At 40.8% G+C, this 27,239-nt stretch overlaps 3 protein-coding genes across 11 annotated transcripts in view; 1 reads left to right on the top strand and 2 right to left on the bottom strand.

The window, feature by feature from the left end:
* Nucleotides 1-1,695: 1,695 nt before the first annotated feature.
* Nucleotides 1,696-12,386, top strand: copg2 (COPI coat complex subunit gamma 2). Its single transcript, XM_028570583.1, has 24 exons — nt 1,696-1,832; nt 2,461-2,513; nt 2,622-2,702; nt 2,818-2,889; nt 3,432-3,511; nt 3,790-3,865; nt 4,026-4,118; nt 4,264-4,350; nt 4,515-4,672; nt 5,998-6,131; nt 7,095-7,162; nt 7,471-7,659; nt 7,965-8,060; nt 8,590-8,833; nt 9,026-9,101; nt 9,304-9,407; nt 9,583-9,708; nt 9,830-9,898; nt 10,041-10,222; nt 10,492-10,621; nt 10,815-10,912; nt 11,127-11,265; nt 11,449-11,547; nt 11,977-12,386. The coding sequence occupies exons 1-24, from the start codon at nt 1,796-1,798 to the stop codon at nt 12,105-12,107; spliced, it is 2,622 nt and encodes an 873-aa protein (XP_028426384.1). The 5' UTR covers nt 1,696-1,795; the 3' UTR covers nt 12,108-12,386.
* On the bottom strand, nt 12,318-19,981 carry mest (mesoderm specific transcript). 3 transcript variants are annotated; one of them, XM_028570584.1, is made up of 14 exons: nt 19,745-19,980; nt 19,270-19,356; nt 18,577-18,701; nt 17,947-18,136; nt 16,958-17,037; nt 16,765-16,842; nt 16,488-16,624; nt 16,309-16,367; nt 16,012-16,052; nt 15,802-15,872; nt 15,604-15,705; nt 15,417-15,493; nt 14,104-14,167; nt 12,319-13,036 (listed from the first exon to the last, which is right to left on the bottom strand). In XM_028570584.1, exons 4-14 carry the CDS (start codon nt 18,098-18,100, stop codon nt 12,919-12,921), a joined length of 981 nt encoding a protein of 326 aa, XP_028426385.1. In that variant the 5' UTR covers nt 18,101-18,136; nt 18,577-18,701; nt 19,270-19,356; nt 19,745-19,980; the 3' UTR covers nt 12,319-12,918. The 3 variants fall into 3 exon arrangements, with proteins under 3 accessions (XP_028426386.1, XP_028426387.1, XP_028426385.1); XM_028570585.1 differs by lacking the exon at nt 18,577-18,701 and having other exon boundaries at nt 12,318-13,036; nt 19,745-19,981; XM_028570586.1 differs by lacking the exons at nt 18,577-18,701; nt 19,270-19,356 and having other exon boundaries at nt 12,318-13,036; nt 19,745-19,981.
* Nucleotides 19,982-23,121: 3,140 nt separating this feature from the next.
* atp2b1a (ATPase plasma membrane Ca2+ transporting 1a) overlaps nt 23,122-27,239 on the bottom strand; it is a 51,097-nt gene continuing 46,979 nt past the window's right edge. For all 7 annotated transcript variants that reach the window (XM_028570108.1, XM_028570111.1, XM_028570112.1 and 4 more), the window contains one exon: nt 23,122-25,642. In XM_028570108.1, the coding sequence (XP_028425909.1) occupies nt 25,265-25,642 (378 nt within the window). In that variant the 3' untranslated portion in view covers nt 23,122-25,264. The remainder of the gene's footprint in view (nt 25,643-27,239) is intronic.

The raw sequence follows: 27,239 nt of genomic DNA, 5'->3' as shown, positions 1-27,239 counted from the left end.
GTTTATGTTGTGTTTAAGATAATAAAAAAATAGTATATCATTATTTAATAACTTTAAAAATCTCATATATCAACATTAGCTCATATATCAACACCAGTTGCTCTACATTGTTACCAGTATGCTATTTACCTCTGCCAGTGGATGAGAAGTTTGGTTATTCCACCAAACTGAATACTTTCGTAGCTATTGGGTTTAATAGCTGGTCATGTAGTTCACCTGTCCAAGAGACAAAACAAGAGTTACATTGGCAATGTAAACATGTTTCTCATGTCAATAAGTCCCTTTGAACTTATTTGAATTGACCACACTCACACAGCAATGTTGACATCTTGTGGCCATTTGGTCAGGTTGTGAGTCAGCTCTGCAGGTGTGCATCCCTCAGGTCACTCTGCTGACCTGGTGTATACATGTCAGTGGATGTCCTTATACCTTCCATTTTCCAAACTGTGCTCCACTAGGTTGAGTTACCAACCAGGCATGGTGGGCATCTGCACGGGGCCCCAAACATTCAGGGGTCCGTAGGCTCCAGGTTCATTGTGACAAGATTACTTGCAAATGTGTCTGAAAAAACTAAAGCACAGTATAAACTAAAATAAAAAGGCCTGCATTTGTTTTTCTTTTTTACATGGATTCAAATTACAAATAAATTTGTGTTTAACCACCTATGTTGAAACGACATAAAGCCAAGCAGAGACAGTGATGCATTGCAACATAGCAGTAGCGTGGGCATTCACTGGGAAAGAAAAACATAAGTCATTATTTCTCAATCCTGATAAATTATTTTCTGATAAATTCAAAGTTAGTATACTTTCACTTCATTTAATTTGGGATATTGGACACCCCAAAAACTGCAATGTAGGAGCCCCTACTCACTCAATTTGAATAAACGAATATAGTAATGTTTTGAAAATCTTTACCAATCCTAATAAAGGACTTACTGAACATTTGTGATGATAAATCTAGTACACACTGCACTGTATACAGTTGAGATACAGTGTCAGAGAGAAGGATTCTGACCAAGATACGTGCCATCTTTGACAATGTCTCCCATCCACTGCATGACACAATGGTCAAACAGGAATACTTTCAGTTTAAGACTTATTCTACCTAGATGCGCCCCGGAGCGCCACAGGAAGTAATTCCTGCCTGTGGCCCTTAAACTCTTCAACTCCTCCCTCAGAGTGTCAGACACTGTGAGGCCCTGGGATAATTCATAATTATTTATTTAATATGTATATCTTCAACTGTGCAATATTGACTGTGTGCAATACTGTGCAAAACTCCGGTTTACATACTGTACATTATTAGTGCATTTATTATAACGCACAATACATGTTTCTCAGCACTATTGTTATTTACATGATTGTTTGCACTGTTGTATATATTAGTGGTATTCATATCTATTTACATATTTCATATCTCATTGTTTCTATACATTTTAGTATAATGCACATATTTTTAGGCTATTACATTTTTACATACATATATCTTACTTCTCATTTTTTATATTGTTTATTTCTTATTTGTATTTATAATCTCTCTATATATTTCTACATATATATTTTTAAAAGTATTTTAATTGATAGAAACATTATCAATCATTGATTGATTGATCATGTTTCTTGTCAGCAGCGCCCCTGGCGGGCGTAACGCGTCATGGTTCTGACGTATGTTTCATTGACGTGGACGTTTCAACCGGAAGTGAGTTTACATTTTGGCTACGTGGAAGTAGCTCCTCTTATGATCGAGGTTGAGAGCATCTTTTGCCCTCGTCCGCCAGCTTCATTCCGACATAATGATTAAAAAGTTTGATAAGAAAGACGAGGAGTCTGGTAAGCTTGGATAGTAATTATTTTGAATAGTGACAGCGTTTGACCAATGGTAATTGTGTCTGAACCATGGTCTGGACAGACAAGATGTTGGACGCTTTGGAAGCTAACGCGGGGCTAGCCTGTTACAGTTAGCCGGCTAGTTAAAGTGAATGGCTGTCAGGGTGAATTAACCTGTCCAGTTACGGTAGCTCGCAGGCTAATTCATATTTATGTAACAGGCATTGCTATTTTTTATTACAAACCAATCTGCAGTTGCATTAATATTTGTACCCACTATTGTTTGCTGTCACAATAACACCAGCCCTAAGCTAAGTTTAGCATTGCAAGCTTGGCAGTTTCAGCTTGATGTTGTGATGTTAGTTTTGCTCGTTAATAGACGTGTCCTCTCTAAACACGAGCTCCAAATATAGATGGATGAATCTTGTGCAGTGATGCATTTAAATGAGATCTGTCTTCAAGTTGCATGTGTGGCTCGCATGTCTGTTTGATCCATTTTAATGAAGTGTATCGTTAGCATAAGCTGGCGTCAACTCTGCGTCCTTTCCGTGTGGTAGCTTTGAATGGAGTTAAATAAAGTTATATAATGTTTAACTACACAGACGTCTCACTCAACTGTTTTGACATTTAGGAAGTGGGTCGAACCCTTTCCAGCATCTGGAGAAGAGTGCCGTGTTGCAGGAGGTAAAGTTAGCACTTTATATTGCTAAAAACATATTCTGCACTTATATGAGTCCAATATACAATATTCTAACCTCTGAAATAAAACCAGGTGTCCCTTCTTGTTCACAGGCGCGTATCTTCAATGAGACGCCTATCAACCCAAGAAGATGCCTCCACATTCTCACCAAGATTATCTATCTCCTCAACCAGGTAAAAAGTTGTTAAAATAATAATAATGTAAAGTAGCTTTTTATTGGCATGTGTTGAGTTTGTGTCTGTCCACTTATCTTAAGTCTCTCTCACTCCCGTGTCTTTGTTCATTCAGGGAGAGCATTTTGGGACCACAGAGGCCACGGAGGCCTTCTTTGCAATGACCAGGCTCTTTCAGTCCAATGATGTAAGATTTAATTAATTAATTCATTAGTTAATGGGTTAGATTCATAATGTTTTGTTTTTTTTACATTTATTGATTGATTTTATGATTCCATTTTAGCTCAAGCTGCGTATCATTAGTCTGTAGTGTTCAAATTAGGGCTGGGCAATATATCAATATTATATCTATATATGAGGCTAGATTTCGTCTTAAATTTTGGATATCGTAATATCATGATATGACAGAAGTATTGTATATTCCTGGTTTTAAAGGCTGCATTGCAGTAAAGTGATGTCATTTTCTTAACTTACCAGGCTGTTGTAGCTGTTTTATTTTATACACATAGTCATTGTATCCACATTATTGGTGATTAATTATCAAAACTCTCATTGTGTAAATATATTGCGAAAGCACCAATAGTCAACAACAATATAGCCGCAATATTGACATGGACGTATTTGATGAAAAATATGGGTATATTTGATTTTTTTCCATATCGCCCAGCTCTAGTTCAAATATAAAAACAGTAAGTTCATATTCTCTCTCTCTCTCTCTCTCTCTCTCAGCAAACCCTGAGGAGGATGTGCTACCTGACAATCAAAGAGATGGCCAACATCTCTGAGGACGTCATCATTGTCACTAGCAGGTTTGTACCATGATGGCTCGGAGTATCAGTATGCAAATACTGTAATTGCCCCCCAGGAAGTGTCTTTTCTTGAAGTACCTCTGGAACAATGTATCCAGACTCTGTTGTTTTTAATGCAGCTGCTATTATCTAGTATGTACAAAATTGTGATATTTAGTTATGAAATCTAGTGAACGGACGAGGTCTCTTCAACTCGAGGTTAACAGCTCTTTGTTAATGTGTTTCTGTAACCGTTTAGTCACAGTGTCTCTTATTATTCCTTGTGTGGTATTTTACAGCCTGACCAAAGACATGACTGGGAAGGAAGATGTATATCGAGGACCTGCTATCAGAGCCCTCTGCAGGATTACAGATGTGAGTGCTTCTTTTACTTTATTTTCTTTCTTGTTGTCTCCCCATCTCTTCCTTCACCTTGTCATCTCATGCAGGAAAGAAAACCCCTTGTTTTAGATATTATTTCTTATGATTGAAAAACGAAGCATCGTTTGTTGAATTTTCCTTGTCTTTTCCACAGACCACCATGCTGCAGGCCATTGAGAGATACATGAAACAGGCTATTGTTGACAAGGTGCCCAGTGTGTCCAGCTCAGCCCTGGTCTCCTCACTGGTAAGAAATGGCACAGTTTCATATTTCACTTAGAATTTTTTCTCCTGGTATTTTTGTTGCTTTTTTTGATACTTGATCTAAAGTTATTTATTTGTATATCATATCATTGCTGGTGGGTAATGAAGTCTTTTCTGTTTGTGTTCAGCACATGGTGAAGATGAGCTACGATGTGGTGAAGCGTTGGGTGAATGAAGCCCAGGAGGCCGCTTCCAGTGACAACATCATGGTCCAGGTGGGTAGTACAGACAGACTTGTTATGTTAATGTTATTTTGAACCATTCATTTTGTGTGTAGAAGGAAGATTAATATGTTAGTTTGTTCAGATTAAACAGATCTGTTAAAACACTGTTTACAGAGTTTAATTTCAAAGCTGTTTGTGTATGTCCCATCTTGCAGTACCATGCCCTGGGCCTGCTGTATCACCTCCGGAAGAACGACCGTCTTGCTGTCACCAAGATGCTCAACAAGTTCACCAAGTCTGGTCTCAAGTCTCCATTTGCCTACTGCATGCTCATCAGGATCGCCAGCAAACTGCTGGACGAGACGGATGGAGGGTGAGTAGACCTGCAGCGATCTATCTCTGTTAGACACACACACGCGCGCGCACAGACATCTGGGTACTTGCACAGTACAGTTGATTCTCCACTGATAAATATTTGTTGTCATCTATGGTATCTCCTAGCCAGATTTAAGCTTAAGTGCGTAACTTTTTGATATTAATGATCGTCCGTTACATTCAAGCCATTGCCAAATGAGTTGCTTCAAAGCTAATAAAGACTATCAGCTACACACAACTCTCTCTGTATTTCTCAGTATGGCTATGTTAAGAAGATTGTATCGTTGGGGCGACTTTTGTGTGCAGACACTTGAGTGAAGATAATTACCTCCATCCAAAGTCCATCATGTTTTTTTAATCCTCCGTGTCTAGGCCTGTCACGATAAAAAATTTTGCTGGACGATAAATTGTCCCAGAAATGATTGCGATAAACAATAATATTGTCGTTCTGAGACCATTTTCTTCTAATATAATGATAATGGCATAATAATGCAGGTACACCTTTTCAAACTTCAATAAATGTTTATTTCTAAAGAACCTTTAACACTGGAAGACATTTTAAATATCCACAATAAATGAACAACCAAACACAATAAATAAAATGGAAATTTTTCTGGACACGATAATTTCTATTTAAAAATGATATAGCTAATTTGTATTTATCACTCGAATAATTGATTTATTGCATATTGCGATAGGCCTATCCGTGTCCTCCTTGGCTACTAGCAACTGCGTGGTGGAGGCGGGGTGTGGGTGGTGTACGATCATGGAAGGCTTGTATCATGCGGACGCGCCGACAGTTTTTTATTTTTATTTTTTTCTCCTACCACCACCCCCCCTCTTTGGAGGACAACTTTATTTTTATTATAGAGCTATATTTTTTTCTACACAGTGTTACATTCAGATTGAGAATTACATTCAGTGCATTAACGGTTGCCCCATCGTGACAATTCACCCTGTTTTAGTGAGACCCTGGATCCATATAAGGGCAGGTGGGGGATTTAAAGCACCACGCATGAAGTGTAACACATAACACATAAAACGCGACAAGGTGGCAAACAGAACAACAGAAGGAAGTGAGACGGGACAATAACAGAACTGACAAGACGGGACTGGACAGAACAGTTGACAAACAACAGTGTATTATTAATAATTGGGTAGAATAATCTACGAACGCGCCAACAGTTTTGTTGTCATTACTTAGAATTCCTCATGGGGGCGACAGAAAGTACGCACTATAGCTTTAAATACATGATGGCACAAACTGCAGGTTTGATGTCTTGTTGTCAGGTAGTTAACAGCTTGGATTCTGTCTGTTTTCAGTCACGACAGCCCCTTGTTCGACTTCATTGAGAGTTGCCTGAGGAACAAGAATGAGATGGTGGTGTATGAAGCTGCCTCTGCCATTGTCCATATGCCCAACTGTACTGCCCGGGAACTGGCCCCGGCTGTGTCTGGTCAGTTTACTTACACCTCATTCATTTCATTTAGCATTTCTATCTGCATTGTCGACTGAAAGAACAAAGGGCTAGATTTATCAAGCCGTTTGCGCCTGTTTCCAGGCGCTAATTGGTCGCAAAGACGGACGTAACCGATGTGGGCTATTTACAAACAGGGCGCACTTGGGTAAAATCGCAGATTGTCTGCCACATGAGCGAGAAGAGACAAGTTGCGCTTTCAATATGCGTTAGGAGGGTCGTGGGGAAAGTGGGAGTTCCACCCAAAAAGGTGGGAGGATAAGCGCAAAGTGCGCCTAATTATATATTCCGTGGTATTTACAAAGACTGTCAGTAAGAGCGCGTCTCTATTCTGCGGGGGAAATTCTCCGCCTCTTAAAAGCAGGTCTAAACCAGCCGCAATCGAGTTTCCTCGTAGACCTTTATGCCGCTGGTGAAATGGCAACAGTAATTTGAGCAAGACGAAGACATAGGCGAGGCTGAAAATGTTTTTAACATAAGAATCACACTTTGTCAGTGAACACAACATCATTTAGCGTTACAGATCAAGCAGCGATGCAATATTAGAGTTACTGGAAGAAATCAAAGATGAAATTGAATCCCACTCAGCGTCACATCCCATTCCAGCAGTTGTTAAACTCCTCGCTACATTACAAATATTGGCAGCAGGATCATTTCAAACAGTCATAGCATCAGCAGTGGGAATATCGCAGTCTGCACTCAGCCTTATCATAGCACAAGTACCGCTTCGCTACAGCGCAATTTACGGTATAGTGGACGGAGAAAGACGCTGATTGCCTGATGGGTGTCAGGGTTGATAAATACTACGCAAAATGTGGAAGCATAGCGTGCGCTATTACCGAACTCGCATAAACAGACGCAGCGCAAACTGCGCTAGTGTTAGTAAATTAGGCCCAGAATGTGTTGATGAGTCTCGTTGTGAATGCATCTCTCTTCCTGCAGTGCTGCAGCTCTTTTGCAGCTCTCCCAAGGCAGCCTTGAGATACGCTGCAGTCAGGACCCTCAACAAGGTAAACTTTCCCCCTTCATCCCTCCTTCTCATGGCTTGTTTTATTCTGTATAAACAGATTACTTTATTTGGTCAAACGTTAGTCATATTGCTGAGCAATTCAGAAATTGCATATGTAGTCGGGCAGTATAAAAGTGGTCTTGGGTCCTTTTTTATATTTCACAGCTAGATACATAAAGCATGACTGAAAGTGCTTTGCAGTACTTTTTTTATTTATCTGTTTTGAAAACGCGCTGTTTAAACTTAATGTATGATAAACTGATTGGAACGCTTAATGAACTACACTGTCATTTCCTTTGTGTCCACCAGGTGGCCATGAAGCATCCGTCAGCCGTGACTGCGTGCAACTTAGACCTGGAGAACCTGATCACCGACTCGAACCGCAGCATCGCCACTCTGGCCATCACCACTCTGCTCAAGACGGGCAGTGAGAGCAGCGTGGACCGCCTCATGAAACAGATCTCCTCGTTTGTCTCGGAGATCTCGGACGAGTTCAAGGTCCAGTTATACTTTAGTCTTATCCTCTATTTGATAACGCAGCACAACTCAATAATAAATATATATATATATATATATTTATTCCCCCCACAAATAAACAATTCATCTTGCTTTAAATCCCTGTGTACTTGTTGAAATTGTGAGAATGTGTCATGATGAAGTGTTTTTTCTTTTTTAGCTTCTGTGGCCACAAAAGATTAATTTCCAATAGTGGATTCATTGCTTTGCCTCCCTTCTTTTAATCCTGTTATTTCTGTTCTATTTTCTGTTGTCCTAAATCTGTTGCTGATGCTTGTTTATTCCAGGTGGTGGTGGTGCAGGCCATCAGCGCACTGTGCCAGAAGTATCCCAGGAAGCACAGTGTCATGATGAACTTTTTGTCCAACATGCTCAGAGATGATGTAAGTTGATCATTAACAGACCACTGACCTACACACTTTGGTCTTTGCCTTACCGGGGAGTTTCCTTATCACTGATATCTTGAACTACACTGTCATTTCAGACATGCAGACACCTTGCTATAAAGAGCAATGATGTGATCACAGTTTGCATTTTGGGAGCTTTCATGCTTTTCTTTTTGTTTTACAAAATATTTAGCAGTCAGATTACTTAAGTGTGGTTTATATGTGCTGACATGTTAGAAGACAAATACTCAAAAGATAAGACATAACAACAGATATACAGTAAATCAGTGTTGATTAATAGGGTTTAATGTGTCTGTCCACAGATTGTATGAGGGTGATGCATGTATTACTATTACTTTAAGGCCTACAGTGTGATGCATGTATTACTATTACTTTAAGGCCTACAGTGTGATGCATGTATTACTATTACTTTAAGGCCTACAGTGTGATGCATGTATTACTATTACTTTAAGGCCTACAGCTTATGTTGCAGTTGTGTTTACGACTTACATTCCTCTCCCTGCAGGGTGGCTTTGAGTACAAGCGTGCCATCGTGGACTGCATCATCAGCATCATCGAGGACAACCCAGAGAGCAAAGAGACCGGCTTGGCCCACCTGTGCGAGTTCATCGAGGACTGCGAGCACACTGTGCTAGCCACAAAGATCCTGCACCTACTGGGCAAAGAGGGCCCACGCACCCCCCAGCCCTCCAAGTACATCCGCTTCATCTTTAACCGGGTGGTGCTGGAGAGCGAGGCTGTTCGTGCAGGTGAGATGGAGTGGGATTACTGTGTGAGCCTCACAATCTTTAGTAATGTCACTCATTTTGCCTCCACTCCAGAGGTGGACCTCTAATATCAAAGTGTCTTGCATGACATCCACTTTATTGATAAATATTCACACTATTTTCATGGCATTTTTTATAGCCAGTTGAAACATTTGTTTCTTCTTCCACCCTCAGCTGCAGTCAGCGCTTTGGCTAAATTTGGAGCTCAGAATGATGATCTGCTGCCGAGCGTCCTGGTTCTCATGCAGAGGTACTCATTTACTTTTATTTGTTCATGTATTTCTTACGTGACTGTGTACCCCGACAGTTCCTCTTTTTATGTGGAATGTACAAAGAAAACATTTATATTGTTGGTAATGGACTCCTGACATGTAAGACTTCGTAGACCCTTTACTATACACTATACAATATGTGATGAAGTCTGACTTTAACATATATGGCGGTTCTCACAGGTGCATGATGGACAGTGATGATGAAGTGCGCGACAGAGCTACTTTCTACATGAATGTGCTACAGCAGAAGCAGAAAGCTCTGAATGCTGCCTACATCTTCAACGGTGAAGTCTCTCTCTCTCTCTCTTTCTCTCTTTCGCTCTCTCTCTCTCTCTGTCTCTCTCTCCCTGGGTACACTGTCTGACTGCTACTCATAGGGCCTGCTGGTCAAAATGTACACTCACTCAGCAGGTGAAAGCAGAAATGTTAACGTTTGCTCCTCCTGTGTGCTGCTCTCAGGTCTCTCCGTTTCCATCCCCGGACTGGAGAAGTCCCTCCACCAGTACACTTTGGAGCCCACAGAGAAACCTTTCGACATGAAGAGTGTCCCTCTGGCCACCACTCCTATCACAGAACACAAAACGGGTAAAACCACACAGCTATTTAGTTATCTGCACAGGGTTTTCTACTCATCTTTGAAACTATCACGGTCTGGAATCGGATAGATAAGGAGCGTCCGTTAATGTTTTATTTTTCTTCTTCCCAGAAATTGCCTCTGTTGCCACCAGCAAACTGCCAGAGAAGTTGGCACCCTCACGCCAGGACATTTATCAGGGTGAGATTCTAAAACCGCCCGTTATCAGATTCAAGATGATGCAATTAGACACTGATACTCATCTTAATATTCTGGTCTGATGTGGTTTAATACAATTGCGGTCTTGTCGGTCTCAGTCTCTGTTTTGCGTCCGTTTTTACAGAACAACTGGCGGCCATCTCAGAGTTCCAGGGTCTCGGGCCGCTCTTCAAGTCCTCTGAGCAGGTGCAGCTGACGGAGGCTGAGACAGAATATGTGGTGCGCTGCATCAAACACACCTTTGCCAGGCACATGGTGTTCCAGTTCGACTGCACAAACACTCTGAATGACCAGCTCCTGCAGAAGGTACCGGCTGAGAGGGGATTTAGTTTCACGATCATTTATGTTTTAATTAACTTAGATTTTTCTGGACATCCCTGTTAGATATTTTTCTCTAATTCTTTATTCGGACTCTTGATTAGTCTTGGCTGTGAACAAAATAAAATAAAACTGTCCCAAGAAAAGAAGAAGAGAGTCCACAAGTGACACAGTATTTAGAATTGTTTCAGGATTTCAAATGGTAGTTCAACTAAAACACGGCAATGCATTTGAAATGAACGTATGGTGTATGTCAGGTCGTAGTGCAGATGGAGCCATCGGAGTCCTACGAGGTGATACAGTACATCCCGGCAGCCAACCTCCCCTACAGTCAGCCTGGTTCCTGCTACACGCTGGTCCGCCTGCCCGACGACGACCCCACCGCCGGTAGGAACACTGGGACGTTATTGGGCTCATGGGAGCAATGGCAGACTGCCAAAGAAACTGTGTTTATAACTTTTAGATCCCAAATGGGTCACCCAGTTAGTGACTACCTTATGCATGTACAAGGTCCAAAATGATATCTTTAGAGCAGCGTTGACTGTATATAAGATTTAAGAGGTATCCTGTCTGTCCACAGTGTCTTGTACGTTCAGTTGTACTATGAAGTACCTGGTCAAAGACTGTGACCCCAACACAGGAGAGCCTGACGATGATGGTTATGATGACGAATACGTGGTATGTAATCGTAACACACCCTCAAACTTTTAAAATGAGGAAAATAATTTTTTTATTTTGTGCATTGTCATCAATGTAAAGTTTCCTTCTCTCTTTTGTTTTTTTCTTCTTTGTTATCTTTGTTTCCCCTCTTTGCCTCTATCTCCAACTCCTCTCTCCTCGTCCTTCCATCTTTCCTCTGTCTCTTCTCGTCCTCTGCCCTGCTCTTCTTCAGCTGGAGGATCTGGAGGTAACGGTTGCCGACCACATCCAGAAGGTTTTGAAACCGAACTTTGGTGCGGCGTGGGATGAAGTGGGCGATGAATTTGAGAAGGAAGAGACTTTTGCCCTGGCGTCTGTACGAACTCTAGACGGTAAGTCAGAAATGTAGGGCTGAAATCATTCAGTCCATTGTCAGGTTTCATTACTTTTTGTGTTTTTTTGCAAATAACTGCTTCCAGAGAGATTTACAAAACATGTTATGTCATTAAAGCTTTATGCAATAACTGACGCCCAGTGTGTTACGTTGACGACTCATCCTTGGTTTTCTCTTACAGAGGCGGTGGGTAACATCATCAGCTTCCTGGGAATGCAGCCATGTGAGCGCTCTGACAAAGTTCCCGAAAATAAGAACTCTCATGTCCTCTTCCTCGCTGGTGGGTTGATATCATCAGGATGGTTGTGGTCACTGTTAGATCTTTTTAAATGTTTTTGTTTTACAAATTGCTTCCTTAAAAACGTAATATAGCCTGTATGCAAGATAAAGTTATCTGTCATGTAACATTTTACATGTCATATCTACAAATAGCAGATCCAATTTAGATTTTAGTGGATTCCAACTTTTGTCCAAAATTGTATGAAATTCACTTAACAGTACTACAGTTTTTTTTTTTTTACATGTGTACAATTTAGATTTAAGAACAAATTCTCTCATTTAGATACTTTTTCTATCAAACATACTATTAAACACAAATAGATTCCAGATCATATATAAAAATGTCATAATTGACATGCATGGTGAATCAAGGTTCTGTCAGCTGTGATTTGATTGGCTGCTGACTGAGCGTTCTCTCTCTCTCTCTCAGGTGTGTTTCGGGGGGGTCACGACGTGCTGGTTCGTGCTCGCCTGGCGCTGGCCGACGGCGTCACCATGCAGGTGACGGTTCGCAGCGATGAAGAGACGGTCGTCGATGTCATCCTGGCCTCCGTCGGCTAAAGCGACGCAGCGGTGCGCCAACACAAACACAAGACCTTTCATCTCTGCACGACAAACTCTCTGAGACATCACTTAGATCTTTTCCACAGCTCTAACATTTTTATGTATATTGTTTATTATGCTGACATCATCCAACCTGAAAAAATGAATAAACATAAATGTTTTATTAGTTCTAGTTTATGAGCTAAAAAGTGTTTATTCCCGCTTTCTTCACACTGTCTGCTGGTCCTCATGTTTTCTTCTGTCAAATCTTCAATAAATTCTGACTGTCAAAGTACATCAAGTTTCCATCATTCAGACACTTGTTTTATACAAAACTAGTTTTATTTGACGAAAAGTTGACATTTAGGTTTTTCATTGACATCAAGAGAAATGTAGAAAATCATCAAAATTCATTTAGAATGCAGCTGATTGCAGGACTCAAAAGACCAACAGAAAATGGAAGGAATCAAAACGATGTCAGTAATCAGTAAGTCAGTAATTGCACAACCTAAAACTTTCACTATCATGTTGAAAGAAGTTCCATAAACTATCAGATTAGTGATTCTGTGCATTAAGTAGAATAAATAATGTTTCTAGCTCATATTGGATGTCTTCCAGGGTAGTAATTGCCACTTTAGGGTTTGATGCTGGTAAATTAGCCCGTCACTCGTGTATAAATGTCATTTCTCCTGGTTACATTCATCAGGGGAAGTCTTTGCACCACATGTGGCTGTTTATCACCTTGAATAAGTGTTACTAACGTACCAAACAGCTTGTTAAGGGTCTGAAAATAATTCATGAACACGGGGGTGTTGCATTTGGTATCCCTTCAGAAAGAGTGAATAAAATTGAAATATGCATTGAGGAAGCCAGTGGGATCTTCCAGCTGAGGATAGTGACTGATGTGTTCGTCCAAAATGGTGACTGTTGACCTCTGGACCAGCTCCCTGCAAGAAGAAGATACATTTTTGAGAAGCATTACATGATTAGTGACTGAGAGCATGTAAACACTGATGGCTTTGTGGTTTAAAGTGCTGATTTTGAAATATAAGGACATGGTTTCAAACCCAGCTCTCAACCTTTGTTAAATGTCAACTTCTTATTTTCTGTCATTGCTACTAAAATGGCTCAAAATAACAATCAAGGCAGATACCATACTTTTCTTGAGGATTTAAATTGAAGGAAAACTTTCTTTGACACAAACTAATGTGATGTGTCCTTATTTTCACTCAAACAATAAGTAGAAACTCCAATTTAAACCAAATGTTCAACATCTCTGACTAGTGATTACTTTTTGGGACAAAAATGGGCGCTGGTCACAGTACTTTGATGGTGGTGTAGAGGCAATGTTATTGGTACACAGTTGGAAAGCTTGTAGGTTTGAATCTGGCTGTGGACTATTTTTTCAGTTTGTCCTCTTGAATGTTTACTGTTGCATTCATAACAACAAAGTGAAGCACTATGAGCATCTCTACTGTGGTGTAGTGGAAGTGTCAGTGGTACATGGCTTCAAAGGTTCCTGGTTTGAATCCAGCTATGGCATTCTTTTAAATATGTCTTGAGCACCTACTGCTGCATTCATGTGACCAAACTCAACATATAAGTAATTGTCACTGTGGTGTAGTGGAAATGTCAGTGATGTGTTGTACCATGGGTTGTTGGTTCAGAGAGAGAGAGAGATTTACCCATATAAATGACATTTCTGTTTCAATTTATCTATACAAAAACATGTTAAAAATCAGAAATAATAATTACAAAATACTGAATAATTATTTGTAATTGCAGCATATATTATTTTAAAAATAATATCCACTACTTCATGTTGTTCAGCTCAAACACAGAAAACAGCGGAAAATAAGAAAATAGTTCAGGTTATCTGTAAAACTGCACTATTCCCTGCAATTCTTCCACATTTACATCCAGTAAATGAGCTGAACAAAGATCTGCCGGCAGGAGAGGAGTGTACTAAGGCTAATCTGAACGAGGTTTAAGTATCAGAGGCGGGGGCACTCACTGGTAAAGACGGATGAACTGAGGATGAGGGTTGACTGGGTCCAGGGGTCCGTAGATCATGTGCACTGAAAGACAAGGAGGGATGAGAGAGTCATATAGAGGAAAAGATGGATTGTGGAACACTGAGAAATGGAGGGTGGCTTGGTTTCAAATTGGAGGATAAGAGTAAAATAGAAGTTGTGGATATGAGGTATAGAGTTTTTTTTTAATATATGTAACTGGTGAACCGACCGGTTTTTGATTTAAGCACTTATATCTTGCAGGATGCCACATTATTTCCTTAACCACCTTAATACTGAAATCACTGAAATGATGATTCTGAAGAACCAGCTCAGAAACCATGGCTGAGTGGGCGTTCACACAGCCTGCGTTGGCCCTCAGGCTAAAAGGCAGGTCTTTCCATTCATTTTGATTTGCTGCAGGGGGGAACGTGCAAAAAAATGCATCATGCTGCGGCTAAAGAAACACAACCCCGTCACGCTGCGGTGGCCAATCATGTAACCAGCAATCAGACTTGTCAGTCGGTTTTGATGCGGTGTGAGGGTCCCGTACAGGAAACAGGAAACTTTACTGCTTCTATCGCTGCCACGAGAAAGTTTTAAAACATGAAACACAAGCACTGAACTGCCCAGGAGTTTGTGTAACGGCTAAATGTTTGCCAAACAACAAAGCACAGACGATCTGTCTCACTCGTCTCTTTTCTTTCTCTCTTTCTCCGTGACATGAAGCTGAAACGTCAAGATCAATAAACGATCCGACGGAAAACAGTTACTGTGAAATATAAAGTGTACTTGTGCTACATTGGGGGTTTAAAGAACACAAGAGGACGTCACACAAATGGGCCGTTTTAGTGACGCTCCCACACTGCCGCATAAGCCTGCAGCAAATCGCCGGATTGCTTATTTTGGTCTGAATGGGCCCTAATGCCTTTCAGCTGCATTCCACATGAGGTCTGTGTCAGTAGCACACGCACACGCGCGCGCGCACGCGCACACACACACACACACACACACACACACACACACACACACACACACACACACACACACACACACACACACACACACACACACACACACACACACACACACACACACACACACACACACTACCCCTTACCCCCTACCCCCTACCCCCTCCTCCTGAGCTCGGGATCACAGATGGACTATGAAGCTTCTCCTCGCAGGCTAAGCAGCTTAGCGTCAGCAGCTCTCCGGCCGAGGCTGCTGGTTAAATACACCTTAGGGGAAGTGTTTGGCCTACACAAAAGAGCTTCCACACTGATTCATTAACATGACGCAACTGTGAACTCACGTGGGACAAAGGTGGAAGTGAGCACGCCCACCCATCGCTCCCTGTGTTTTAATCTCTGGTTGATGTACTGCAGAATACTGCAAGAGAAGGAGAAGACAAAATGTGTGAACATAGATAATTAAGCCCATTTGAACACAAAGCAAACACGTGCGTGCGCACACGCACACGCACACACACACACACACACCTGTCCATCACTAAGTTGCCGTCGTTGTAGCGTAAACCCGTCCACATGTCCCAGAACTCAGCGTCTGTGGGCTGCGTGTACGGGCCGAACACGTCTCCAATCCTACCAGTCAACGAAAAGCATATTTTTGCAACAGCATACTGGTACAAACATTTAGTTCAATCTTCCTAATTTGGAACAAAACTCTGGTTCTCTTACCCTTTTTGGAAGATCATATAGTTGGTGAGACGGGTCAGAACCGGAGCCAGAAAACTAGAGTCCTTCAGAAGCTTTTGGGGGCAAAACAGAAATGTCTCGGTGAGAACTTTGACAGCCAAACAGCTACACCAAAATTCAGCTTTTTAAAGTCTTCATTTCATGATTCCACATGAGCTGAAGAGTAGGATGAAGAATATAAAGGTGACTCACCTTCTGCAGCAAACGTGGGTAATGTGTTTCTGGGAATAATCCTGTTGGAAATAAAAGAGTCAGCACTGACTGTGACTTTGTGATGAATTTACAATGATATAAAAGCAGAAAATCCTCATTTCAAATGTTTTGGGAGTTATGCTTAATGAATGACTTTAATAGTTATGATCAAACCAGATCAGAATAATGATCAAATGGAGGTCTTGTTATGAAAGATGTATTCTTTTTCTACCTCACTGATTACAGCTTGGTGCTGAAGATCTACAACATGACCAAAGACAACCGACTGCACTGTACCTCCATTAGAAAGACACAGGCTGTTAATGATGAGGTGTCCTGTGCGGTTTTGGTCAGTCCTGGTTTGGGTGCATGATGAGTCAAAAATAAATAACAACAGAGAGGTAAGGGCGGTCAGCAATTCATCACTGTACTCTGTTTTTGACAATTTACATAAATACACTGGCACATGCACATACCTGAAGAGCAGCTCCAGGGCCACAGTGTCTCCATAGTCATGGGACACCAGATTCACTCGCTGGTTGCTCAGACCCAAGTGAGCCACCAGGGCTTCCACCACACTGGCCTGCTCGAAGATGGAGTACCTGTGGGGTCGCTGGGACGGTCAGGCACAGGAGAAAATGAGTAATAGTTAAGTGAAGTAACAGAGCACCAAGCAGGAAATCTCAGAAACATGATTTTACTAAATTAATCTATAAAATAAAGACACTTAAACTGACACGAGATTTTACTCACTGGCTTGTCGCTGAAGCCAAAGCCCAGGAAGTCCAGTGCAATGACTCGATGGAAGCGCTGAGTGAGTGGCTCCCAGATCTGTATGGAAAAATACACACAACATTTGGTCTCTGGCTTGTTCACATAAAGGGCCTACATTTTTCCAATGGTGTTTAGGTGTGTTGATTAGCTACTGAGAGTGTGCAGTGGGTACCTTGTTCCAGTCGAAGCTGGAGGTGGGGAAGCCATGGAGCAGAATGACGACATCGGAGCTTCCCAAAGCCCCATAGGAATCTGGTTTAAGGAGAAAAGAGAAATGCATGTATGTATACACACAGAGGCCAATATGTTTACAACACAAAGAAGGCACAGTGACATGTTTTATTCAAAGTATAAATGTGACTGCTGGCATTAATGATGATGTGTGACAATGTGCGGTGACGGAAAAAAAAACATTATGTGTGATTTATGTCTCTAAAAAGGCACATTTGAAGCTAAGATGACTCGCCAATTAATCAACTACTTAAAGGTACTCTAAGCGATGTCACGCGTTTTTTTAGGCTACAACATTCTTTGTCACATACACCAAAACTCTCCTCACTATCCGCAAGCTGCAGGTCCCCTGAACACACTGTAAAAAAAAAAAGCATGGTCTGTGTAGACAGCCCAGGGTCCACAAACGCCAACAAAAACAAAGTGGCCAACCTGGACCACAAAAACATAACAAACTGTGTTCCAGCGTTCAGCCAATAACCGACAAGAAGGATTTGGGGTGGGGGTTGGGGGGTTAGTTGGGGGGTTAGTTAGGGGGGGTTAGTTCGCTGAAGCACGGAAGGGAGGAGGAGGGGATGGGATGAGGAGGAGGGAGGGGCGAGCTAGTCTCGTTTTGTTTGAAAATACTTTGAATGGCAAAAGAATAACGTCTCCCAACATCGCTTAGAGCACCTTTAAGTGACAATTAATTGACAAGTATTTGACACTTTATATCAATATCTATATATATATATATATATATATATATATATATATATATATATATATATATATATAATTTATTAAGTTAAAACGATTCATCATAAATTGAAAGCATAATGAAAACAATAACTATTGTCAGCCATAGTCACAGTTGGATACTATTACAACACTCTTGACAACCCATGGGGGTATTTAACAATACTACTGTGCATTGAGTCTCTCTCTTGCCTCTGTAGAAGATCTCCCTGCCTCTGAAATGGAACACCTCCCCAGCACTATGCCACTTCTGCAGGGCAGGGGACAGCTGAGGGGGCGGGATGTGCAGGTAGACGGCCACCAGCGGGATGCAGATCAAACCCACATGAACCCACCACTCTCTCATCTTGAGCTCAGCGGTAGGGGAGTCTCATTCCTGCCTCTAAAAAAAGACAACAATGAAGTGAAATATAGGTTTAAGTGAATGGAACTTCCTACAGGCGAGATCACCAGAGGCAGGATCGAGTTCATCTCTGCCTCCCCACCTACATTGTAGCAATACATTACTGTATACAGTATCATGAAATGTGCATCTGTGTGGGGTTCTCTGTCAAGAAACAGCTACTGCTGCCCGCTGACTGAGATAACACTCACTCAAATATGGATACAACGACTTTGAGTCCATGAAAAGCGCTATACAAATTCAATTTATTATTATTAAGTTATCAAATGAGCGATTTAACGGGAACCTTCAATAACGTCCAACCCATGAAAGCCAAACACAGCTCTAATCCTCCACTACACTGAGTGTACAACACATGTATTTTCTACAACAATTGATGTGTGTTTTATGAGGCTGACACAGCAGACTGCAGTACTCACAGAAAGGTTGCGACCTGTCGTTATCTTCTATATACTGTCTAGGATCGTTAGAAGTAGTAGCTATATGTCAATGGTAGTAGCAGACCTTCTTCCTGTGTTTAGAGTCCATTCTGCAGAAGGAATTCCTGCAGAGCGGAAAGTAACGACGGTTTGTAGAAAGGAGAAAAAGAGCAGACGTCTCACTCTGTTGATACTTCCGGGTTCCCCAAACGTTTAGTTGTATGGGTTTCACCTATGCAGTCTCTGGTTTCACCCGCTAAGAAACCAACACGAGTGACTCATCTCAATACACAATCTTTGTTTAAAGGGCTACATGCAGAGGCCCGAGGAGAAGTATACTTCCCTCTGCTGGTGTGGATGTGCAACTACACATAATGTTGACATTCTGTATATGTCGAGACTCGAGCTGACATTATAAATCGATTATTCAATAAACAGATCATCAGAAAATGAATTGGCAACTATTTTGATCACACAATTGTTTATGTAATTTTTAAGCCCCTGAAAACTAACTTTTCTGTATAACATAATAAATTATTCATGGATTAAGCAACAATCCCCATCAATTAGGCCCGTCTATCCAGGATTACAGGGTCCAGGATTACAGGGTCGCGGGGGGGGCATTGGGCGAGAGACGGTGTACACCCTGGACAGGGCTGACACACTAGACAGACAACCTGTCACGCTCCTCACCTCCAGACACCTACGGCACATCAGAGTCGGCGCTGGCGGTCTCGATCCCACCACCACCATTTTGCCAGTGTTAGTAGTCAAGACCACCTTAACAGAGACCAAGTCATTACCAAGACCAGAGTGTACCAAGACCAGACCAAACAACTGACACATACAGTAACTAGCTAAGACTCGCTAAATCACCTGTGTGAGGGGCGAAGAGATTTCTGAAGAGTTTTGGTACAGAGGCAGATTGATAACTTAGATAGCTAGCTATAGCTTCGCTAACATCACTTAGCTAGCTACACCTAGCATACCTTTCTTTATGCTTCCTTACTAGCTAGCTAAGTGCAGATTTAAAAAATGTACGTGGTCCCGCAGCAGTGTCGGTTAGCGTTGGCTAGCTACATTGCAGAATTTACACTGCTGTGTGTTTTCTTTTAGATGTTGCTTTGCAAATAATTCTTTAAAACATATAATAAATAAAATGTAATACATATGACGATTTGGCAGACATCTCCCAGACAGCCAGAGCTTCTTCTCCTGTCACCTACATTAACTTTGGGAGTGCGTGTTAAGTGGGCGGGGAACGTACGGAGTCGTGGTCCTTGTACACTGTCCGAAATTTTCGTATGCGTTTTTCATAGTCTTCTTCATCCGAGACAAGACCGAGTACAAATGTGTTCGATTCCGAGATGAGACCGAGACCTTCGAAAATTGGTCTTGAGACCAAAACCGGTCTCGAGTATTAGGCTACAACACTGCCACTTGCTGTAAGTGTGGTGAAAGTGCTGGCTCAAACAATTAATGTTCTCACAGTTCGATGTAATCCTGATTGCAAAATTCTCATTATGCATGGAAGTAGGATACATAGCCACATCATGACCATTTTTCTAAAACTAATAGGGAAATAACTAGACTGGGTAAACCCAGCCCGATCTGATTTCGCCCTGCAGCTAATGTTCAATCTTAAAAGATTGGGCTTGGTCTGGTGATAGCCAGACTTGGATTGTTTTTGTTTTTTAGGAAATAACCAAATAACCAAAACGTCGGCAGAAAATGGTGTGTTCATGTAGGACCCAATTACTTTGAATAAAAGGCTGACATACTGTAGGTAAAACTGTTTCCAACTTCTAAGACATTTTTTATAAAATATTTCTTTGACTTTTTTTTAATGACATTCTATACTATGCCATTTTTTATGACCTTGTAATGACATTGTCTTTTTTGAATTTTTTTATGACATACTATAAGCTACTATGCCATGTTATGACGCACTATAGACTATTATGACGTTTTTATGACACTGCCTATACTATGACATTTAAATCATTACATGTATGGCATACTATACAATGACATTATTTATGACACACGGAAGAATATGCGACAGACTCAAGACACCCACGATGCGCCACAGAGCGCCACAGGAGGTCGTTCCTTCCTGTGGCCATCACACTTTATAACTCCTCCCTCTGTGTCTTACACACTGTCAGAACTGGTCTCACAGCACATATCTCCATAATTATGTACAATAATTACTATGTGCAGTAATTGATCAGCTACATGTGCAGAGGTTATCTATTCACTGCTGCTACTTATATTCACACAGTACTTAGTTATATTCGTACTGTAGTTATGTTGACACTGCACTACAATAAAATGTGTACAATCCATTTCAAACAATTTTTTAACCTAATCTTTATTTTAACCTAATCTCACTTTACTTCTACTTTATACACTTTTTGACTTGCTCTGTTCTTACTCTTATTTTACCTTGAATGTGACAGTTAAAGTATTCTGATTCTGTTTCTAAGATTGAACTACCCAACACTATATAAATAAGTTAACATTAGAACAAACTCAAACATCTACAGCAGTAAAATGCAACATACACATTAATGCGGCAGCATTCTCCAGTGCTGACACAGCACTGTGGAGACTTGGCAATGTGAGTCTAATGCAGCAGTAATATTAATCCAAAGACCTTTTACTTTTTATACTTCAAGTAAATATAGCTGATAATACGAATTATATGAAGTATAATGGCATACAGAATATTGTTTTTCTATAATTTGTCTCACACCTCTGTGAGTTGTCTTGGAAGCCTGTATTTTGGGCTGGACAACTATGCAACTATATTAATATAGGCCTATATACTGTACGAACCCCCATCAAAAGGTTAACCTCTTTGCACCCATCTGGGTAGATGTTTGTTGGACATCTTTTTATTTAAGATTGTTTTTTTGAAATTTTTTAGGCCTTTATTTATTTTAGACATGAAAGGGGAGGACGAGGGGGAATGACATGCAGTAAAGGGCCGCAGGGAGGAGTCAAACCTGCGGCGAGGAGTGAACTATAAATGGGCTCCTGCTCTACCTCGTGAGCTATCCAGGCGCCCTTTTGGACATAATTTGACGTTAGTCAGTCCATCTAACTGTCAATATATTTGAGCACCATTTAAATATAGTTGTAGCCTACATATTTCCATTATAGGGGTATAACAGTCAATTTGAGAATTCATCAGGAGTTAGGTAAAAGTCATTTGAAAATCTGCAAGGGAAGTCTAGTCGTGGGTGCAGCCAAAGAGGTTACTATCAATCAATTCCTGTCAAAAAGCTCTCACATCATAATTTAGAATTAAAAGGTAACGCAGGGCGACCTCTAGCTCACCCAGTAAGAGTGTGCGCCCCATGTAGGCTGAGACCTTTGCAGTGGTCCGAGTATAAATCTGACCTTTGGCCCTTTGCTGCGTGTCATTTCCCACCTATCCTGTCTATCCACTGTCACTCACTCTGAAATAAAAGGGGGAAAAAGCCCCCAAAAAATTATCTTAAAAAAAAATTAAATAATTAAAAGGTAATGCTAGAGCTATTAGATATATTTGCTTATGTAGGCTATTCAGAGAATGTGAGTTTACAGTGTATTCATTTTGTGATTTGGCTCCTCTATTAATTAGCTAGAATCCATTGGTTATTGGGCAATTATGCAGAAAAGCAGCTTTCTTGTGTAAAAATCACCCAAAAATCACTCAAGTCCGAGATTTTCTGCAACACGTTTGCTTGCCTGCAGCATTGTAATAGACCACATTTGAATGCATAACACTCCATAAATACTGCATGGTAAATGAAAAACATGGCCCTGCAGTTAGGCTAAATAAATTTTTTTATTTTTAAAAACCATACACATTACTCAACAAGTTTCAAATGTAAATCCAATCACGATATCCATTTAAAATGCTCAAGATAAACAGACATGAAGAACTTTTATTTCCAAATGTTAAAAGATAAAAAAATAATCCATAAAACAGATGGAAAAACATTCATTCCCATTACAGGAAGAAGCTACAGAACAAACTCCTTACATGGATTCTGCCTTTTCAATTTCTCACTTTGTATGCAATCCTAGCTGCTATTTTGTCATCTGTAAAACAAAGTAAAACAAAGTATTTCCTCAGAGAACGTTGCGATTTAACATCTCCACTTTCTTCCCCTTCCAGCCCTTCAGGTGAAGATGACCAGAAGGCTGCAAGAAGAATCTACAGCCTGCCGCCCGAGTCATCCTGTGTGGTTGACAAGCACCGACCCAAACATTTCATTAAGTGTGGTAATATACAAACTAAAAGAGGCATGTTCTCTCTTTTACACCAATTGCACCATGAGATGAATATTCCAGAACAACACACATTTTAGTGGCCAAAACCCTCCCCATATAACGTGATTGGTGTCAAATCATCCAAAATTGGTTTAGTACGATGAAAGGTATCATCAGTATTTTCATAAAAATACAAAGGTACACTTTTTATTATGCTTTTTATCAAAATTATTTTCCCCCAAGGAACGCTATGAAATAAAAGTACCCTGTGCAGATAGATACCAGTGTATGCCTAGTCTTTATTCTTGAAAAATGCACATGTCCAATTCTATAGCGTTTCCAGTACACCAGGTGTCAAAAATATTTTACAAACAAATCAAATGTGGCAACATTTATCCATGGTGAAAGGAGTCTTATGGACAGGGTTGATGAACATTTTTTAGAAATGTCAACAAAACAGAACTTGCCGGAGTAAAATTAAGTTTTTCCTAAGGCATGAGCTTAAAAGATTGAATGAAATATGAAAGTAATTCACTTGCTTTTTTTTTTAAAACCAATACAATGTTTCACTATCTAAATACACAAAATCTGAAGTTTAAAAGGTTCTATATAGATTCCTTTTTTTTTTTTTAAATGAAATACTTTTTCTATGCCTGAGTAAACAAATGTCAATATTGTACATTGGTAAGGGGCTAAGGTTTTGCTGAGAAAAAATTAAACACACTAATTATAATAAAAAAAAAAAAAAAAAAAAAAAAAAAAAAAAAAAAAGTTGACCAGGGTCCATATTTATCAAGCATCCAGAGAGAGAATCAGTCACAACTGGCCCAGAATGATCATATTGAGGTCCTACGTTTAGCTAGGGGAGTAACCGTGTTCATCTGTGAGGAGTCACCTGCAGATGGCCAATGATGGGACAAAGAATTGTCTAAATAGTTATTGTAGCCAAGGCACATTTATATGAACTTCTTATTAAAAAATAAATAGGCGCGCTGGCTGAATACAACGTTACTTTGAACTCAAGTGGTCATAAAAAAAACAACAACAACTGAACTTTAAGTCTTTTTAGTGTTTTATGAGCTTTGGCAAAAACAAATTTTGTAGCCTTAACATGCATAAATTAGTCATATACGCACACGTTTTTCCTGCATCAAATAATCTGGATCGGCCTCTTTTGAACGCAACTAATAACTACTACAAGAAGACATTTTCCATTTGACAGTACGGCAGTGGTGCAAAATCACAACAATCTAAAAAGAGAACTACTACTTCCTGCTGAAAGCCACTGTAGGAGGCTTCATAAGGACCTCATGTCCAACTTCGAGGTAAGACTTTGTTTCAGCATAATTCTAGGTGTTAGTCTGAGATGCTTGCTAAATACAGGCCCAGATTTTTTCTCAACTCCCTTTAACGAGTGAACCTTTCAACATGTGGAAATCCTTGAACACAACATAATGAATGAAAAGAGAATCCAGAACTCCAGAAGGATTTGTGCACATGAAAACTATCGAAGAAATGGAAGAAGTAAATATTTATAGCAGTTATTGGACAGAGGCCCTAATTGTCTTTCCCGTCCCGTCTCCTGTGAAAACACCTCGCCCGGAGGACCTTTTTCTATACAAGCCTTAGTGTTTATCGGTTTGGCTAGAAGATTCTACATTTATCTACAAATATATAACAAAACTTGCAGGCAAAAATAGTTAAGTTTCAATAGAAACGCCCTTTTTTTCCTGAAAATACAGCAGTATCTGAAATAATCCTCTCATTCATTTTTTTTATTCTGTCCCAGTTTTCTGCATCATACATCAGGAAGCTCTTTTGCCTACAAACAGAAAAAAAGTATCTACAAACTTTGTAAACAGACCTGCTTTTTCCAAAAACATAAATAACTCAAAATATTAACAGCCAATGGAGCAGAAATAAGTTTTGAATGAGCAAGGGCCAAAGAGATAAATATACAACACCATTCAGATAAAAGAGAAGCTAAAGGTTCTTTCAATTCTTACAGACGATCTTCAAGCCAGGAGGAGGACCTCCCCATCTCAATGAAAATAATAATAATAATAATAATAATAATAATAATAATAATAACAACAGGTCACTTTCAATCTGAGTTTATAATCACCCCTTGTTTACAGAGAAAAACAAAAGTTACCAAGGAGGGAGGGGTGAAGACAGTCCTTGTGTTGCAGCGGGGTATTAATAAGAACCTAAAATAAAAAGACCAAAGCATCCACACCAAGCCGTACATTCCTCTGAATGTTTGCTGTTCTTTTAGTCCAGCCAAAGCCAAGCTCGCACAAGACTCCGCTCTCCTCTTAGCCCTTCGTCTCTCTTCTGCAAGTGTTCGTTCGTTTTGTCTGAGTTGAACTCCTTGGATGGCGGGTAGAAAAGTGGTGGTGACGCGTGGCGCGGGGTCAGATCAAAGGGAGGTCTCCAGGCTGTGTAGGGGGCTCCCTGGGGCCGAGAGGGTTCCTGATTTGGGGCCCTCTGGGAGGAGGTGGTTACTGCTTTCCACAGCGTTATTGTTCTGGTTTGGGGAGGGAGAGACCGGCGTGGTGGGGGCAACGGTGGTGGGCGAGGGTGGCGTGGGCGTGGTGTTGCGGGGGCTTGCAGAGTTGCGCTTGGTGGGGGCGTCGTCCTCTGCGTCAGTGTCATCTATGAGGGGAATATGGGGCTCAGAGTCCTCAATCCGAAATTCAGGGTGGGTCATAAAGTTGTGGATTGATGATCGCGACTCGGGCTTCTCCAGCCCCTCATAGAGGGAGATGGAGCTGCGGAATGCATTCACCACCCGGATCTGGAGGGAGGGAGAAGGGACAGGGAGCAGGCATTTAGTCCCATCCAGTAATGATACATGTGCGTTTTTAATTTTAACACCTGGATAACAACACCGATAAAAACTGAGGGAGCAGCTTTTATTTGGTCAATAATAGGAGAGTTTAAGGGGCAACAAATTCAGTGAGGGGGAAACTCTCGTGCAGGTGTGCAGTTATGTTGAGTCGCAAATTCACAACTTGTAATACCAGCTAACTGTAAGTTCTCTAGAGTAGACTACGTTGGCCCCCGAAAGCACCTAAAAGTTCATACTAGTTTGGCCAAAAAGTGTAAACACGAGCAGTTCAATTCATTCCACCTTCACTTCTGTCTGTGTGTCACTGTCCTGTTTCTGAGTAACCCTCTGTCCTCCCTGTATATTTATTCTAGAGTCCCCAATATACAGTACAGTAATCAAAATGTGGACATGTCTCTGAATTTAAATCTGATGGAGAAACCCTCATGCTAATGCCTACAAGTAAAAGCATGAGCTAGACTTGAGCCGTAAAAAGGCTTCAGGTTGCAGTAGTGTGTGATAGACTGGACTGCGAGCCTGTAAAGAGCCAGTTCAGATCGCTGTGTTGATTAAAACAAGTGTTTCACAGAAATGGAAAAGTTGAGTTGCATCCAGTGGAGACAGACCTTATACTTGACTCTGTGCTCATAGAAAAAAATCTACTCTTAAAATTCATGTCTTTGGAAGGGTACAAACCAGTGTCGAACCCAATTCAATTAATGTTTTTGTGAGTACAGTAGTAGTATTTCACAAAACACTTGGTAGAGGCCCGTGTTTGATTAATCAAAATGCAAAAGGAAACCAAGAGACAAGAGGAATGCTGTTCTACCAGAGAAAAAGGGACAGAGGCTGGACAGTTTTCTTTTGTTGGACATGCTTAGGAAAGAGTGAGGAGAGAGAAAGCCAAGATAGGAAGAGAAAGAATGAAAGAGAGACAGACCAAAAAAGGCAGAGGAATAGAGAGAAAGAAAGAAAGAAAGAAAAAAAGAAAGAAAGAAGGAAAGAAAGAAAGAAAGAAAGAGGTGGTCAGTTACAGCTTATGTTTGTGGAGTAAAAACAAAAAAAGTTGCGGCAGCCAAGCATGTCTACAAGCTGGTGTACATGTCAAACAGCACAAAGAGAAAAAACTCACAAACGAGACCAGAGACTTTGAACCCATGCAGAGCGCGGCGCTACCTTGTGTTCAATGGTAGTAAACCTTTGAGTATAGCCCATGACACATTTCACAGAATCTAAAGAAGAATATGTGGGGAGTCAGTGGTATTCATTCGTTTTAGGCAACACATTGCCAGGTGGACATATTCTGCCAACAAACAAGTATTCACAAAAAGACTTCAAGAAATGGTCCAACTCTTTTGAAGAGCAACCTGAAAGGAAACGTTAAGAGTTTAGAAGGGAAGCACCCGTCAGGTCCCACCTGAGACAACAGACCTAAACATTACTGCAGCATTGCATCATTTTTCAGCATGCCAGGGTGGGTGGGGTGTGTGTGTGTGTGTGTGTGTGTGTGTGTGTGTGTGTGTGTGTGTGTGTGTGTGGGGGGGGGAGACAACATGGGATCTGC

The sequence above is a fragment of the Perca flavescens genome, chromosome 23 (assembly GCF_004354835.1).
Source record: "Perca flavescens isolate YP-PL-M2 chromosome 23, PFLA_1.0, whole genome shotgun sequence".
In the NCBI taxonomy this organism is placed as follows: Eukaryota; Metazoa; Chordata; class Actinopteri; order Perciformes; family Percidae; genus Perca; species Perca flavescens.
The sequence above is the reverse complement of the archived record's forward strand: the minus strand, read 5'-3'. Positions and strand labels throughout refer to the sequence as shown.

Excerpts from the sequence above, each read along its gene's own strand:
- copg2 (XM_028570583.1), top strand. The coding sequence starts at position 1,796 with ATGATTAAAAAGTTTGATAAGAAAGACGAGGAGTCTG. Across the intron at positions 2,514-2,621 it reads AGAGTGCCGTGTTGCAGGAG|GCGCGTATCTTCAATGAGAC; the intron begins GTAAAGTTAGCA and ends TCTTGTTCACAG. Across the intron at positions 9,102-9,303 it reads GTCCTGGTTCTCATGCAGAG|GTGCATGATGGACAGTGATG; the intron begins GTACTCATTTAC and ends CGGTTCTCACAG.
- mest (XM_028570585.1), bottom strand. The coding sequence starts at position 18,100 with ATGAGAGAGTGGTGGGTTCATGTGGGTTTGATCTGCATCCCGCTGGTG. Across the intron at positions 17,038-17,946 it reads CAGGGAGATCTTCTACAGAG|ATTCCTATGGGGCTTTGGGA; the intron begins GCAAGAGAGAGA and ends TCCTTAAACCAG. Across the intron at positions 14,168-15,416 it reads CACTTCCACCTTTGTCCCAC|TGCACATGATCTACGGACCC; the intron begins GTGAGTTCACAG and ends CTTGTCTTTCAG.